Source organism: Equus quagga, chromosome 2, assembly GCF_021613505.1.
Source record: "Equus quagga isolate Etosha38 chromosome 2, UCLA_HA_Equagga_1.0, whole genome shotgun sequence".
Taxonomy (NCBI): Eukaryota; Metazoa; Chordata; class Mammalia; order Perissodactyla; family Equidae; genus Equus; species Equus quagga.
The window spans coordinates 73,444,316-73,462,633 of record NC_060268.1 but is presented as its reverse complement, the minus strand read 5'-3'; the positions used below and the strand labels follow the sequence as shown (position 1 = coordinate 73,462,633).

Here is an 18,318-nt window from a genome sequence, read left to right as displayed (position 1 = left end):
CTTCATAGCAACCTATCTCTTTGTTTGCTTCAGTGAAATACCTTGCCCTCTCTTGATGTCCCCTGTCTGGCATCTCTTCCTCCTCCCACCCCTAGATTCCTGGCCCTTCAGTATGTTACCTTTTACTCTCTTCTTTGTACACAGTCATCTTTAATTTGATAGTAATATCGACATTTGTGGCTTCAGCTGCCATCCCCATGTATTAATATGTATTTTCCAAAATCTATTACTTTGGCTTAGAACACTTTACTACTTAGATCTACATTTGTAATTTACTTCTGGATACTTGCGATGCATGGCTGTTATGTCAGACTCTTTAACTTCACATATGTGAAACTTTTTTTTTTTTGAGGAAGATTAGCCCTGAGCTAACATCTGCTGCCAATCTTCCTCTTTTTGCTGAGGAAGACTGGCCCTGAACTAACATCCGTGCCCATCTTCCTCTACTTTATATACATGTGGCAGGGACGCCTGCCACAGCATGGCTTGACAAGCGGTGCATAGGTCCGCACCTGGGATCCAAACTGGTGAACCCCAGGCTGCCAAAGTGGGACATGCAAACTTAACTGGGCCACCGGGCGAGCCCCTGAAACATTTTAAAATAGGTCCCAACTGGACTGGCACTTATCCGTGTCATCCTTAGAGCTTTCCACTGTTGGCAGAACCATTTGGATAAAGTCAGTTGTGATGCAAAGCCTTTCCTTGTTAAAATTCTTTAACATTAAAGTCAAACTTATTCTGTCAATAAACTTTTATAATAATTTTTACAATAACCAATCTTTCTTCCAGACATATTTTCCCTTCCTTCATGCATGCTCAAAACCAGTTAAAGATAAAGGAGCTACCTAAAGATCTTGTATGTGTTTAGTGATTTCCACATTCTACACAGCTGCTCCTACTGTTCTGACCCGCTGGCTTACCTGTTTCTATCAGTGTAGCCTCACTCCAAAAGGTCTCTTTCTCCACTGAGTTTTCTCTGCAATGCACAGTAAACTCTATAGTACATGCGTAATATTACTTTCAACTTTGTTTTCTACTCAGTCATGTACATCTTATTTTCTTTACTTCACTCTGGGAAACTCCAATGCAGTCTAATTTGTCCTTATTTTCCCCTTGGTCTAAAGGTTTTTCATGGTAGGGCTGTAACAAATTTTGATTGAATTAAATCAAATATTGTCTATAACTGTGTAGCCATCCTTTTCTGGTGCTCGTCATTCCTTCTTGCAGATTTAGATTTCTATATGTTGTAATTTATTAATTGTGTGAGGAATTTCTTTTAATTATTCTTATAGTGTTGATCTGCTGCAGATGAATTCTCTCAAACTTTGTCTGGCTGAAGCTCTGTTTATTTCCCTTTGATTTTCAAAGGATATGTTTCTGGGTGTAGAATTGTATAGGTTATTATTTTATTTTTTCTTTCATTACTTAAAAAATCTTGCGTCATTATTTTCTGGCCTGTATTATTTCTTGTTCTATATCAGCCATCATTTTCCTTATTTATATATTGTACCTTTATTTGGCTACTTTTAAGATTTTTTTCTTTACTGATTTTTAGCAGCTTAATAATGATGCATCTAAGTATAGTTTTCTTTATATTGATCATTCTTGGAGTTTGATGAATTGCTTAGATCTGTGATTTGATGCCTTCTATCAGTTTTGGGAGATTCTTGACTATAGTCTCTTAATCTCTTCAAAAAAATGCTTTTTATCCTACTGTCTTTTTTTCTGGGACACCAATTATATATATATAATATATATTCTCTTCAAAGCTCATTAGATGTAATCGGACTATATGTTTACTCAAAATCAATTGCACTCAAGCCTATATCAACTGTATAGAGTATAATGGCTGTAGGGCGGTAAGCTACTGTGTTCAAATTAGGCTCTCATCCCCCCACCATAGTCACTCTTTATCTCAGTACTTAGGTTTATTCCATCATTAGTATTCATCACTATCAAAACATCTGGTGCATTGATTAGTTTACTTGTTTCATATCTATTTAACCCACTATGATTTAACTCTATGAAAGTAGGAGCTTTATGTTTTGATTATGGTCTATCCTCAGCTTCTAGAACTCTGTCTAGCTCTGTAATCACCCACTGATTATTTGTTGAATGAGTGAAGAATGATGAGTAGGAAGGCAAGGATAAGGTTTAACCCTGTATTCCTAGAAAGGAGGCTACTAACAGTATTAATAAAACCATTAATTTGTAATACTGGAAAATTGAATTGTAAAAGTAGATTGAAAAGTGAAATAAATTTGAATTAATTCAGTGAAAAGTATTTTGTACTATTTAGGCCTAACCAGCCATAATAGAATCATAAGATTTCTCAGCTGGCTTTTTGACTACTTTAGATACTTCATAAAAAGATACTTCATATAAGTGAAATAATACAGGATTTGTCCTGTTGTGATTGGCTTATTTCACTTAACATAATGTCATGAAGGTTCATTCTTTGTAGCATATGAAGAATTTCCTTCATTTCTAAGGCTGAGTAGTATTCCACTGTGTGTATATACCACACTTTGTTTATTCACTCATACGTTGCTGGACATTTAGGTTCCTTCCACCTCTTGGCTATTGTGATGTGCAGAGGTTTTTAAGTTTGATGTAGTCCCATTTATCTATCTTTGCCTTTGTTACCTGGGCTTTTGATATTGTATCCAAAAAATCATTGCCAAATCCAGTGTCATGAAGCTTTTCCCAACAGTTTTAGGGGTTTTCTAGGATTCTTAAAGTTTTAGGTCTTACATTACAATCGTTGATACATTTTGAATTAATTTCTGTATATATGCTAAGGTAAGGATCTAGCTTCATTCTTTTGCATATAGATATCCAGTTTTTCTAACATTGTTTGTTGAAGAGACTGTCCTTTTCCCATTATGTAGTCCTGTCACTCTTGTCAAACAGCATTTGGCTTTGTACACAAAGGTGTATTTCTAGGTTCTCTGTTTTGCTCCATTGGTTTGTATATCTGTCTTTATGCTGCTACCACACTGTCTTGGTTACTGTTGCTTTGTGGTGTGTTTTGAAATCAGGAAGTGTAAGACTGCTAACTTCACTCTTTTTTATTTTAAGATTAATTTGATCTTCAACGTCCTTTGAGATTCTGCATGTGAACTTTAGGTTAGGTTTTTCTATTTCTGCCAAAAATGCCATTGGTATTTTGATAGGGATCGCATTGAATCTGCAGATCACTTTGGGTAGTATGAGCATCTTAAAAATATTGACTTCCAGTCCATGAACGTAGCATGTCTTTCCATTTATCGGTATCTTCCTTAATTTCTATCAGCCATGTTTTGTAGTTTTCAGTGTACCAGTTCTTTGCTGCCTTGTTTGAATTTATTCCTAAGTATTTTATTCTTTTTGATGCTATTGTAAGTTGAACTATTTTCTTAATATCTTTTTCAAATTTTTCATTGTTGGTATGGAAGCGTAACTGATTTTTGTTTGTTTTATATCCTGCAGCTTTGATGAGTCTGTTTATTAGTGATAACAATGTGTGTGTGTATAATCTCTATAATTTTCTACTTATAAACTAACGTTTATGTAAACGGAGATAATATTTTTCTTTTTTTTACAATTTGGATTCCTTTTAATTCTTTTTCTTGTAAGCTGTGGGCTTTTCAAGTATGGCCTTTATTATGTTGAAGTACTTTCCCTCTGTTGCTAGTTCATTGGATTTTTTTTTATCATGAAAGGGGGTTAAATTTTGTCAAATGCTTTCTATCAATCGAGATTATCATGTGTTTTTTTCCTTCATTCTGTTAACATTATGTATTATATTAACTGCTTTTCATATGTTGAACCACCCTGCATTCCAGAAGTAAATTTCACTAGGTCGTGGTATATGATACTTTTAATTTGCTGCTGAATTCTGTTTGCTAGTATTCTGTTGAGGATTTTTCATAGAATTCATTAAAGATGTGGTCTTTTCTTTTCTTGTAATGCCTTTTCTAGCTTTAGTATCAGAGTGATAGTGCTGGCATCATAGAATCAATTTGGAAGTGTTTCCTTTACAATTTTTTGGGAAAATTTGAGGAGGATTGTGTTTACTTATTCTTTAAAAATTTGGTGGAAATTGCCAGTGAAGCCATCTGGTCCTGGGCTCTTTTGTGTTAGAAGGTTTTTATTACTGATTCAATCTCCTTACTAGTTACTAGTCTGTTCAGATTTTTTACTTTTTTATTATTCAGCCTTCGAGGTTTCTGCTGAGAAATGCAGTGATGGCCTAATAGGAGCTCCCTTTTACGTGATGAGTCACTCTACTAATTCTGTTTTCAAGATTCTCTCTTGATGATTTTTGACAGTTTGATTATGATGTGTGTCTGTGTAGATCACTTTAAATTTATTCTACTTGGAGGTTTTTAGGCTTCTTGAATTTCTGTGTCCATTTCTCTCCTCCAAATTGGGAAAATTTTGGCCATTATTTCAAATAGGCTGTCTGCCCTTTCTCTCTTTCTTCTCCTTCTGGAACTCCCATGTCCATATGTTATTCTGCTTAATGGTATCCTACAAGTCCCTTAGCCTTTCTTCACTTTTCTTCATTTTTTTTTTTTTCTTTTTGGTCCTCTATCTTGGTAATTTCGAATGTTCTGTCTTTGAGTTCACTAATTTTTTCTTCCACTTGGTTAAGCCTCTCTAGTGACTTTTTCAATTCAGTTATTGTATTCTTCAGCTCCAGAATTTCCATTTGGATTCTCTTCATAATTTCTCTCTTTTTTAATATTCTCAGTTTGTTCATGTATTGTTTTCCTGATTTCATTTAGTTGTTTATCTGTGCTCTCTCTTAATTCATTAAGCATCCTTGTGATGATTATTTTGAATTCTTTGTTTGATGATTCTTATATTTCTGTTTCTTTAGGGTCAGTTTCTGGAGATTTAATTTGTTCTTTGATTGGACCATGTTTCTCTGGCTTGTATGCCTTGCTATCTTCTGTGGGACTTTGGCATTTGAAAAATTAGCCACTTCTCTCGCTCTTTATGATCTGGTTTTGTACATGGAGGACTTTCACCAATCTTCCTGGCTAGAGGTTCTGGAGACTTCAAACCTTTTCTAGGGGGGATGCATCCTCTCTTGACTCCTATGTGTAAATTTTATTGAAGAGGTTTGCTGGTTTCTACCCAGCAGCTCCCTCTGGTGTCTATGGTGCTGAGGACTCTCTCAGTACCTGTAGCAAGTCATGGTACTGGAGCTCTCCCTAATGTCTCTTTGTGGTACTGCAGACTCTGCTGATAGACCAAAACATATTGATGGCTTTTATTCTTAGTAATCCCCAACCTGGTGCCCTCTTCCTGTCAGTAGTTAAATTCAGGTGAGACAGAAATTAGTTTCTTGGGCAGTCTCCCCAAAAGTCAGAATGTCTGGTGTATGTTCCAGTCTTCTCTTTCCTTTTTCAGGAGGAAATCAGGAGCTGGGAGTTTTCTGTCTATGATAGGCCATGCTATGCTGGGAGGGGCCCTGGCAAGTGTGTGCTATGAATTTGCCTACTGGGTTTTCACATGGTTGGTTTCAAGCTAGCCAACCTCTTTTTTTTTTTTTAAAGATTTTTATTTTTTTCCTTTTTCTCCCCAAAGCTCCCTGGTACATAGTTGTATATTCTTCGTTGTGGGTCCTTCCAGTTGTGGCATGTGGGATGCTGCCCCAGCATGGTTTGATGAGCAGTGCCATGTCCGCGCCCAGGATTCGAACGAACGAAACACTGGGCTGCCTGCAGCGGAGCGTGTGAACTTAACCACTCGGCCACGGGGCCAGCCCCGAAGCTAGCCAACCTCTTAACTGCTGCACAAACTGGAGTGCATGAACCTCTTAACTGGCTTCTGATTTCTCACAAAGGCACTTGGTCCATGTATTGTTGTTAAGTTGGTGTCTCTGTGGGGAAGAAGGATCTGGGGCTTCCTATTCTACCATCTTGCTGATGTCACTCTGTTATCGCATTGTAAAGTACAATGAGATCTGTCAAATACAAGGCCTCTCATACCATTTGCAATCTTTTCATTGTTTAATGATATAATGTAAGGGGCCAGCCCTGGTGGCCTAGTGCTTAAGTTTGGTGTGCCCTGCTTTGGTGGTCCAGGTTTGGTTCCTGGGTGTAGACCTACACCACTCGTGTGTCACTGGCCATACTTTGATGGCAACCCACATACAAAATAAAGGAAGATTGGCAACAGATGTTAGCTTGGGGTGAATCTTCCTCAGGAAAAAGAAATGCAGTTACTGAAAATTCTGTTGGTGAATGCAGTTTGATATTCCCTGTCAGGTAGTAGAAAGGAGAAGGCAGTTGTTAAAAGTTATCTTTCCTGTGATAAGTAATAGAGTTCATGGTTGGAAGGAAAACGTACTTCAAACATTCAGTTTACAGGTGGAGAAAATGAGTCCCAGGAAATTTAAGTTAGTTTCATGTCATATGTCAGAGTCAAATTCGTAAGATTATAGTACTTCATACCCACAGATGGTTTTCTCCGTTGTTTTATATTCTTACCACCAAACTCTTTCAAGAGGTAGAAATTTAAGTATGAGCTTTTAAGCACCTACCCATTGGACCTCTGAAGGATTTGTGGTTCTGAACTTTAACACCATTGCTCTTTTCATTCTTTGGAGAATATGCATTCTTAAGCTTTCTGCTTTAGTAATAAACTTTTATATGAGTGTATACAAATGCAGAATCTCACTCTTTCCCTTCTTCCATATTGCGTGTTAAGTCTTAGCCAGGTTTGAAGTGATGACAACTTTATCTTGATCTTTTTAAACTCTTGTTGGCTCACTTGAGATCACATACTGAAAGGATGATTGGGAAAGAAGTGAGGACTTTAGAGTTTACATCCATAGTTCTAGGATTAATGGAGATGGGGTTAGCTGTAAACCCTATAATCAAATGTGAGAACCAAGTTAACTGGCCAAATAGAACCCTAACGGAGCTGAAAGGGGACCCATAATAGTGGCTTCATCATCTCAATGCTGCAGTACTAAGTTATGTCAAACATTTTTGCATGGACTTAGGTTCTTGGCACAACTATATTAACTAAATTTGCTGATTCCATGTACCTCTAACCCAAATCCCTTCGTTTATCCCCCAAAACTTAGTATTCTCCAAGCTAGAGAAAAGCATTTTAAAACAAATCTCTGTTGATAAGCCTCAAAGACAAAGTATTTACATTTTAAGAAGATCCTGGAAAGATTTTATTTTGAGGAAGATTAGCCCTGAGCTAAAATGTGATGCCAATCCTCCTCTTTTTGCTGAGGAAGACTGGCCCTGAGCTAACGTCCATGCCCATCTCCTTCTACTTTACATGTGGGGCACCTGCCACAGCATGGCTTGATAGCGGTGCACCCAGGATCAGAACTGGTGAACCCCAGGCCACCAAAGCGGAATGTGCAAACTTAACTTCTGTGCCACCAGGCTGGCCCCTAGATTTTCTTTCTGGAAGATTCGCCTGAACTAGCATCTGTTGACAATCTTCCTTTTTTTGTATGTGAGCCTCTGCCACAGCATGGCCACTGACAAACGATTTGTGTAGGTCTGCACCTGGGAACTGAACCTGGGCCACTGAAGTGGAGTGCACTGAACTTAACCACTAGGCCACTGGGGCTGGCCCCTGGAAAGATTTTTTTTTTTTGCAGTGATGATGATGATGATAAACTTCCACTAAACTCATTGTTCCCCAGAATTGTTTTAAGCCTCATTACCAAAGTTAAATCTCTGGGAGATTGAGGGCAGAACCCTGGGATTTGGCTCTGGTGAGGCTGCAGAATCCTGGATAAGTCACCTCCTCAATCATGTTTTGACTTCCTGTCTGTAAAATGGGAATGGAAATGGTATTACATACTGATTAAATTCTTATTACAGTGCTATTTAATAAATGTCAGCAATACTTTTGTTTGTGGGCAGTACTTAAAGGGCAGTTGGCAATGAAGTGGGGAGCAGTCTACCTAGTGTATCATCTTGCCCAGCGGGACTCTTAGTTCAGGTAAAGGAAGGGGCAATGAGCTGGAGGGGCTAATAGCAGACGAGCCCCCACTCCCTTTCCCCGAAGGCAGGGAAGATTGGAAGGGAGGTGCCCAGCTATTGAAAGAGCCCTTCTGTTTAACCCTCAAGAGCATGAGAGTTGATATTATTTATTCCTCTTTTTTCTATTCATTTGCTGATATTTAATGTTTCTATCAATATAATTAAACTTTTCGTGAAAAAGCAGAAATTCAAGTGACCAGGGTGACTTTTGGATCTAAATATTGTTTAAAAAGGCAGCAAATGCACGACTTTGGCATTCTTTTCTGTGTCTTAACTCCAGGGACCCCAGCAGCTATAGCAAAAAATGTACTGAGCACCTGCTACTTACTTCACAGCAGTGTCACCACCTCCTTCCCAGCTCCCATCGTGAATTAGTTTCATTTATCAGCTCATCTTATACTCAGGCGACTGAGGCACAGAGATTTTAAACAGATTACAGAACTGGTGAGCGGCAGAGTCACTCTGCAGCCAGACAGCATGCTCCACCTCATGTCACCTCACTTGGCACATCTGCTCAATGTTCTTTGGGGTCTCCATTCCTCATCGCTATTGCTACCAGTATGGGGGAAGCTTATTAAGGATTGCCTTCTGTGGATAGCTATAAACACCTGGACCTTTCTCCCACTCCACAGTTTCTGTCCCTGTCAACACTCACCAGTCCCATATCTCATCTATTCTAACCTGCATTTCTGTCATTGTCTATTTCTCTCTGGCTTGTGAATGACTATAAATGGTTTTATTTGCTCTCCCAGTGCCAGTCTCAGCTTTTTGCTCTCCCAGGGATTTAATATGATTTCTGTTGTAACAGATGCCTATTTTCGGGAGTAGTCTTGTCTTGGATGATCTTTTATCAGCTCTTTGCCCACTTGACTACTTGGGTCAGCTCATAGTCATCATCAGCTTCTGGGGAACATTTAAAAATTCTTCTTCTTCATGTTTCAGTTTGTTATCTCATGTGAACAGTTAACATGTAAAATCCAAGTAAATATAATAACTTAAAACCACCATTTTCAGGAACCATAGTTGTGGAACATTCTGTGAGTGCCTTCTGTGTGGCAGGAACTGTGGCAGATGCTGTGGGGAGGGATGTAGACCTCATGTAGACCCTCCTTTCCAAGGGCCAGTCCTGATCATCGGGGATGTTAAGGGGTGCTCATGACCTAACAATGGAAAGTGATCTAATAATATGGAGCTTCAGAGAAAGGCTGTACATCTTTTCTTCTCAGTTGCTACATGTAAAATACATTTTCCTAAAAGACTCCAGACACTTATCTAAAATTTGTGTGAGACTATCTTTTGTAAGAGATATTAATCAAATGACTCAAGAACAACCAAAAGACTATTAGTACTAGTCCTGTGGCCTTTGAGGCCTGGGTGTTTTTGTTAATCTGTAGCCTCATTCCTTCACGGGTGGACTCCTGCCCTCTGCCTTCCCTAGAGGATTAATGCAGCCCTAGGGCCCCATGAATCCACAGTGCACCAAGCATAACTCTTCTGTTTTCTACTGTCTTTTTACTTATCTTCCCTAATTTTTGTAAAGTAAAATATACCATCATAATTCTGTGATTTTAGAGAGAAACTTTTGGGAGTTTTGAGAAGCCAGCTGGGTACAACTTTCCATTCCACCTTGGGAAAGTTAGGAGAAGATCTGGAGTCGGGTCAGCTAGGCTGATTGTTAGGAGAGAAGCTCAGAGTCAACTTTGTTTTGGGGGGCATGCCTTAGTTAATTCACTGAGCGACGTTGGTGCCCACCTCTGGGGGCCAGGGACAAAAAGTAACCACCAAACTTGGTCAGGCAAGAAAATGAAAAATACTTGTTGAGGTTTAAATACCACCAAATTGGGAAACAGTAAACTGGTGGCAGGTAACACAGAAATGTTTTTATTGCCTGTTTTATTCAGGGTTCGCATTTTAGGCATGTGCCAGGAAGTAAACATTTATGACACTTAAGTGGGGCCCCTTAACAGATAACTTCTTGGGCATTTTAGAAATAAAAATTGATTTATTTTATTTTCACAAGAGAGGCTGAAGTTTGTTTAACAGGAACCTTGAACTATATATTAAATGTGGTTTTGGATGTCAAGGTCCAAAGAGATTGACATCAGGAACTTTCTTTCATTAAAATATAATTTATTTACTTTTTCTCATGACAGTATTCTTTTTGTGTCTAGAATAAACCAGACAAAGAATCTGTTCACCTCCAGGCTTTAAATAGCATTTTGAAGTTCAAAGTTCAGCCATGTGCCTCTAGATCCATCAGTGAACAGACCCACCCTGGCCCTACATCCTTACCCCAACAAGGCCACTCTGAAGGGTGCCATCACTTGTCTGTATGTCTGGGTCAATTCCCCAGCTTATGACTCGTAGTTCAAATAGTCCTCGGATCTTGTTCTAGGATGAGGAAGCCCATGGCAGGCTGGAGAAAAATAACCAAACAGGTATTTGCATTGGTTTTGTGACAGAGGCAAGTAGAAAGTGCTGTTTATATAACTCCCCTTAGAGCCACCTCAGTCTTTCAAGGGAACAATTGTGGTTGATGCTTATCAAGGCTTACCTAGTGCGTCTTTGCAGTGTTCATTTATGCTGCACAATTTATGAGTTTATGACTCTTCTCAAATATACTGATTGTGAATTTTTAGGAAATAATGAGATCCAAACAGATAAGGTAGAATTCAAATGAAAATTGAAATGTGAATCCATTTTTGAACTAAGCATATGGGAGTCAATTCCATCAGCTCTATTTTACATTCTTTTTCGATAGAATCTGCCCCCTTTCACTCAGTAAATTACCATCCCCTCTCTCCCTATTCCTGGCTTTTCCATCTCTTTGTAACTCCTCGTCCTTCTCCCAACTACCCAAAGCTTAATGGTTTCTTTTTTTTATTGTGGTGAATATGCATGACATAAAATTCACTATTTTAGCCATTTTTTTTTTTAAGATTTAAAAAAATTTTTTTCCCCGGGTACATAGTTGTATATTCTTCGTTGAGGATCGTTCTAGTTGTGGCATGTGGGACGCTGCCCCAGCGTGGCTTGATGAGCAGTGCCGCGTCTGCTCCCAGGACTCGAACCAACGAAACACTCGGCCGCCTGCAGCAGAGTGTGTGAACTTACCCATGTGTCCACAGGGCCAACCCCTATTTTAGCCATTTTTAAGTGTACAGTTCAGTGGTACATTCACGTTCTTGTGCAACCATGAGCACATCCATCTCTAGAACTCTTTTCATCTTGCAGAGTTGCAACTCTGTACCCATTAAACAACTTCCCTTTCTCCCCTCTTCCCAGCCCCTGGCACCCACCATTCTTTCTGTCCCTATGAATTTGACAACTCTAGGTACCTCATAGAAATGGGATCATACAGTATCTGTCTTTTTGTGACTGGCTTATTTCACTTAGCCTGATGTCCTCAAGGTTCATCCATGTTGTAATATGAGTCAGTTATTGTATATACAAATACATACATATATGTATCTTTTAAATTTTTTATATATTATGATGTTTTTATATTTTAAAAATTCTTTCTGGCTGGAGAGAGACTGCCCTTCCCAGAGCTAGCCAATTCTTAGAGATAGCAAAGGGTCCATCCAGGAGAATGCCTTTGACATGCAAACCAACCAATCCAAAACCATACCTCCTCTATCTGCCCCATGCACCCCAGAAGGCAGTATTCTTATGCCTTAATCATCCCAGGGCCAGGTACCAGGCCACTAGAGACCAACCCAATAGCCCAAAGCCCATGGAACTATTCAAACTAGCCAGTCCTAGCTGTTTACCCTGCCCTGCTGTGCCTTTCCCTCGGAAACCCCAATTAAGATCATGGCCTAAGCACTGCCCACCCCCCTTGCCCTGTCTTCTGACTCCTGACCACCCTGGTGTCTTGCCCATGTGGCCCTTCAAGGCAGCCAAACCTCTTGTCTCTGGGACCTGTGAGTATAATAAACTTTGTTTTCCTGAGCCTCTCGTGGCTGTACCTGACTGACCATCATGTAAAAGAATATGAATCACTCAGAATTTACTTCCTTTGTAGGTCTGAATAATATACCATGTGTAATACTACATTAGTTTATCCACTTATTTTTCCGTGAGCACTTGGGTTTCTTCCACCTTTCAGCTGTTATGAAAAATGCTGCTATGAATATGGGTGTACAAGTATATGTTTGGATCCCTGCTTTTAATTCTTTTGGGTATATCCCCATAAGTAGAATTGCTGGATCATATGGTAATTCTATGTTTAATTTTTGGAGGAATCGCCATACTGTTTTCCATAGTGGCTGCCTCATTTTATGTTCCCACCAACAATGCCCAAATGTTCCAGTTTCTTCACATCTTGGCCAACACGTGTTATTTTTTAAATAGTAGCCATCATAATGCGTGTGAAGTGGTATTTCATTGTGCTTTTGATTTGCGTTTCCCTAAAGGCTAATGATGTTGAGCATCTTTTCATGTGCTTATTGGTCATATGTATATCTTCTTGGGAGAAATGTCTCAGTCCTTTGCCCATTTTTAAATCAGGTTGTTTGCTTATTTGTTTTGTTTTTTGAGGGAAATTAACCTTGAGCTAACATCTGCCGCCAATCCTCCTCTTTTTGCTGAGGAAGCTTGGCCCTGAGCTAACATCTGTGCCCATCTTCCTCTACTTTATATGTGGGACGCTTGCCACAGCATGGCTTAATAAGCAGTGTGTAGGTCAGTGCCGAGGATCAGAACCAGTGAACCCTGGGCCACCAAAGTGGAGTGCATGAACTTAACCACTACTCCACTGGGCTGGCCCTTTGTTTTCTTATTTGTTGTTGAGTTGTAGGAGTTTTTTTTTTTATATTCTGGATGCTAACCACTTATCAGATATATGATTTGCAAATGTTTTCTCTCATTCTGTGGATTGCCTTTCGACTTTGATGCACAGAAGTTATAATTTTGATGTAGTCCAATTTATTTAATTTTTTCTTTTGTCCCTTGTGCTTTTGATGCCATATCCAAGAAATTATTGCCAAATCCAATGTCATGAAGCTTTCCCCCTACGTGTTTTTCTCAGAGTTTTATATTTTTAGTTTTTATGTTTAGATTTGATCCATTTTGAGTGAATTTTATATATGATATAAGGTAATGGTCCAACTTCATTCTCTTGCATGTGAATATCCAGTTTTCCCAGCACCATTTGTTGAAAAGACCATCCTTTTCCCCATCGAGTGGTCTTGGCACCCTTGTCAAAGATTATCTGTCAGGGCTTAATCTCGAGTCTTTGAGTTATAAAACTTGAGCCACTTGTGCCGCTCTTAGAGGCACTTTCCTAAATATGCCTTTACTTTAGCATGAGGCTGCTGAAAAGAGGGTTTGCTTAAAACGGTTGATTTCCCCCAGGTTTTGTGCACGTGTGTGTGCATATGTATGTGCATGTTTATTCCAAACTCTTTTCTCCTAAAACCTTTATTGCACTGTTGCACTTAATACTCATTTGCACTTCCCACTTGAAGTTGTTAAGCCTTTATGTCTGTATGTCCTTATATTTAATGAGATTAAAAGCTCTGGAAGCTTAATAAATACCATAAAACAACCAGAAAAGTCTCTTGCAAAAAGTAGGTCCTCAATTGACTGACTTAAGACAGGTTATGCAGTGTTTGGAGACAGAAGACCTGCTGAATTCAGTTAGGTTGAAGAAAGATGCTACTTACTATTCATAATAGTTAGCAAATCTCAGTCTAAAATGAAGAACAGTCCATTTATGAAATTTTAGCACTATATACATAGTATACAAAATTCGGTTGGCGTGTTTTCCAAAATGCCCACAGCTCTTTGAAGCTAACATGACTTGGTTGTACTGACAGATGTTACAGTTGTTGGTTCAAATTCATAATCATTGTTTTTATTTTATGGAGGTCTGGAAATCATGGCTCAGGCTAAAGACTGCTGGATGTACAGTCTAACAAGGGACTGTGAGCTCAGAAGTGCCACTTGTAGTTCCAAAAGTAGAGTGCAGAAGTCCATCTTTGAATGATTAGTTATTTAGTGAAATTGAAGGAAGCTTATTGAAATAATTGCAGATACAAACACTCTTGTTTCCGTGGAAACAATCCATTTCATGTGCAAAGGTTCAGGAGTGTTGTTCATGTTCCTCCCGGGCAGAAATATTATGAAATTGGTGCTGTCCTCCCTTTCATCAGTTGTTGAGTGCTGAGGAAAGGAAACCTTTTCTGCTCATAGGACATGGGCCCCTGACCCAGAGGTTGGTCATTTCAACATCCTCGTTACTGGTCTCTCAAATTCTATTGCTGCCGAGGAAAGAGAAATTAGTTTTCTTTAAGGTGAAATGAGCCAGTTTTACCTCTGATGCACAATGTTAGATATTTCAATTTCTAATTATATAAATTTTATGCCATAATAGTTGAAACTGTAATTCCTTGACATACTAAAGTGTGACTCTTTTTTGGATTCCTTGATTTTAAGTCTGTGATAAATGTGTGTTATGCGTCTTTAAGTCTTAATAATAACAATATACAATGTTTTTCATTCCCCTTTGGTGTTTGTACTACTCTCTAGATCTTTACTTTGAGTTGCTCTGCTTTGGGATGGTAGCTAGGCAGCCGTGTGATGGATAGATAATCTGAGGGCATCCCTGATATTGCCGATAACTTGGGTTTGGCTTCACAGCAAAACTGTAACATTAAATTACTTATGCAGTGTCTTATATTTTATCTTTTTGTATTTTTTTTGCCGTGTAATCAGCATAATTCATATTACAGAATATCTTTATAGTCGTCTATCACTGGCAACTTGCAGCATAGAAATATCTTGTTTTCCTGGAACTTATTAAATACAAATAGAAATCTCTCATCCCTTGACAATTTTAAGAAGAGAGAGACAGGCAGGGTCTGAATTGTAACTACAAGGCAAGTCCCAAAGAAAAATCCACCCCTTTCCAACATACTCTTGAGGTGTTAGTGCCTGAGTCAAAGGCAGTTGAATAGTGCTCTCCTTGGTGTCTCTGGCACAAAGTATTGACACACATGTGTTTTTCTCCACAGTAAAACCAACCGTAATTGATGTTGACATCTATGTTAACAGCATTGGTCCTGTGTCCTCAATAAACATGGTAAGAAGCTATTTTCTTTTCTGATCCGATGGACTTTGTATCAGTTCTTTCTTACATTCTCATTGTAGATTTCTGTTTGAGATTTATCATACAGATTTAAAACTCACAATTGACTTCTTAAATCTGTGGCATTTATTGGTAGTTTAAATATTGAAAACGGTAAAAGTCAAGAGGGTGAACCTGTGACGCTAGCATTGAGGCATTGCTCTCATGATTAAGAATCATCTCACCACCCATCGCCACACACATGTAGATTTTCAGATGGTATTATTTGTAATTATGCATTATTGGTTACATCTGACCTCATTAATCCTTGGGAAGAATGTAAATGACAGCTTTTTGACTTTTAGTTCATTTTTTCAAGATCCAAGGGACCTGACTTTTAGTGTTTCTCAGGAAAGGATCTGAGATTACCTAGTTTATACTTTGGTCTTCAATTTGAACTCTGAGGATAAATAAACTGCCTTTTTTGTTGTCCACAGGAGAAAGTATGGGGCCAAATATGTGATTTCCCCAGTAGGGTATTTCCACAGACTTATAAGCAAAATGAGCTCCTAAAGTAACTGTTTCCATGTAGAAGGAGGCCTTTGCTGGTTTTTAGTTTGAGCCATTAGGAAAGTGCTGGAGTGTTGGAGGACATTAGTGTAGATGTGTCCATGGGCCATGGTGGGCCTCCAAGAGGGCAGTGTACAGGGTTCCAGGAGCAGCACGTGCCTTTGCAGACCCAGTGGTATCAGGAAGTCCTGTGGCTGGGGCCTTCTCTGTGCTCATGGCTGCATGTTTGCTCCTGGATTTGGGGGCCATGTGATGCTGAGGGTGGGGAATTGCCAAAATGCTGACTTAGATGCCTTTCTTTCATTGCAGTGTTCTGTGGATGGAAATAATCCCTCCAAAATTAGTAGCAAAATCATTTCTTTTCATTGCCAGATTTTAAAATTGTTCATCTTTTCTTTGATGATATAAAGTGTTCATCTTTTCTCTGATGATATAAAGTTTCCATGAGGGGTAAAATTATATTTATGGGTGACTCAAAAAAATCGCTCAGGTCCTCCATGAACTGAATGAAGATGGGGCACTAACAAAGAGGTGAAATGGATCAAAGAGAATTCCCTTCATATGACCTATGGGCTGCAGGTAGTAAAATGTAAATTGTAAATACAGTGTTCCCTTTCCCTGATAAATAGTGATTCAGCTGACCACATAGAGACAGTCATCACTTCTTAATTTATTTGTTTCTTATTCTGGAGTTTTATTTTCTTACATTTGTTCCACAACACGTTATTCAGCACCTTTATGTCTAACGCTAATTTAAGTCTAACACTAAAAAAAGAACTGCCTGCATAGATATATAGTTACAAAATTATTTTAGGAGCAGATGCTTACATTCGTGTATCTGGGGATTTTCATGAATTCCTATAACTTTGAGATCTACTTTGTGCCCAGTACTAAGCTTTGCTATTGGAACTAATGGAAATTTCTGGTGGAAATCATAGACTGCAGAGAAGGAGACTAAGTAAGTGACAGTCATCCACAGGTGATAGGTACTGCTGATGGCAGGCACTCTCCACAGGCAAGTTGGCAGCAATTGGAATAGACTTCTCTGATGAGGTCATCTCAATCTGAAACTTGACTTATAGGCAGGAGTTTGCCAGGTGGAACAATGTAGGAAGATCCTCTATAAAAGGCAGGATGACAGGGTATGTGGCTTGACTAGGGGGTGAGGACTGAGGTGATGTTCAAATGCCAAGGGGGTGAGTGCAGCTGGGCAGCACCCTGGACCTGCCAGGGACTGAGAACTTGAAGCCTCGCTGAATAGTCAGACGTCATCCTTAGATTTAGCTGATCCCAGCACTTGGGAAGTGTGCAGACCCATCTCCATCTGAGATATGTGCAGGTCGAATTTCTTGAGATTAGTTCAAGTTCAGCAAGATCTCCAGTCAGATCCCCTTTTTCCCTTATGACACAGAGCTGATGTTGTGATTTAAAATCGTTAGTTCTGACCCCTCCATTAACAGGTAAGGAATGATTGTAATCAAAATGGTCTGAGGCATTGTAAGACCTCCATCACCTGAGAAACATGCGTGAGCATCGGTGTTGTGTATGTCCTCAGGAAGTTTCAACAAGTTATCAAGTGTTAGATTTTTAGTAACTGGGACTGAGGAGAATAATTGCCTTGAATATCTTGAAAATTCATTTGATTCAAATTTTTTTCTTCTTAAGAGATATCTCTGTTGTAGTGAGAGGGTGGACCAATAAATGTTGGTTGCCTTTTATTTTGTGAAACTGAAGCCAGTATGCAGGCAACAGTGGGCAAGCTGAATGAGAGGAGATGCTTTACTCTGGAAATAGTGACATATTGATAGTCAGGTCTCAGCAGAGCTTCAGTTGTCTAGGCTGTTCCCGTGTCTAATTCCATGAGGAAGAGAAAATGTGCTGCTAACTTACCTGAGCTAAGCGAAGCATAGGGGCAGGCAAGGGTTTGTTTAAAAAAATTTGTCTAGGGGCCGGCTCCGTGGCCCAGTGGTTAAGTTCACGTGCTCCACTGCGGCGGCCCAGGGTTCGGATCCTGGGCACGGACATGGCACTGCTCGTCAGGCCACGCTGAGGTGGCATCCCACATCCCACAACTAGAAGGGCCTGCAATTAAGATATACAACTATGTACTGGGGGGTTTGGGGAGATAAAGCAGAAAAAAAAAAGATTGGCAACAGTTGTTAGCTCATGTGCCAATCTTAAAAAAAAAAATGCGTCTAGATCTAGATGCACACACACACATATCTAAATGTTTAGCTGCTGTGTATGTTCTATGGGGGGTGGATTTCTCTATTTCTGTCTCTGTTCGTTCAGTAAACATTTGTCATATGACCATTGTATGTCATGCCCTGTGCTGGATGTGGGTAAGACAAAGATGAATCAAGTCTCACTTCTTGTTCTAGGAGAGCAACTCCAAACTCATAAACAAATCATTGTGGTACACAGGAGGCAGAGCAGAGATGGATCCCTTGCCAGGGAACCCAGAGGAGGGAATAGCCAACAGCACTGAGGGAGGTTTTGAAGGCATCACGAGGCAGACACTTCCAAGCTGTTGCTTTTTTTTTTTAATTTAAATTTTTATTTCTTAAAGACTATCTTTTCAGAGCAGTTTTAGACTCACGGCAAAACTGAGAGGAAGGTAGAGAGATTTCCCATATACCCTCTGTTCCCATGCATGTATAATCC

The 18,318-nt window shown here is 39.3% G+C and overlaps 1 protein-coding gene across 1 annotated transcript in view; it reads left to right on the top strand.

Annotated features, from left to right (window-relative positions):
* The window catches only part of GABRG3 (gamma-aminobutyric acid type A receptor subunit gamma3), a 584,553-nt gene that overhangs the window by 19,342 nt on the left and 546,893 nt on the right, over window positions 1–18,318 (top strand). Inside the window, exon 3 of the mRNA XM_046654572.1 lies at window positions 15,032–15,099. Coding sequence (XP_046510528.1) covers window positions 15,032–15,099 — 68 coding nt within the window. The remainder of the gene's footprint in view (window positions 1–15,031; window positions 15,100–18,318) is intronic.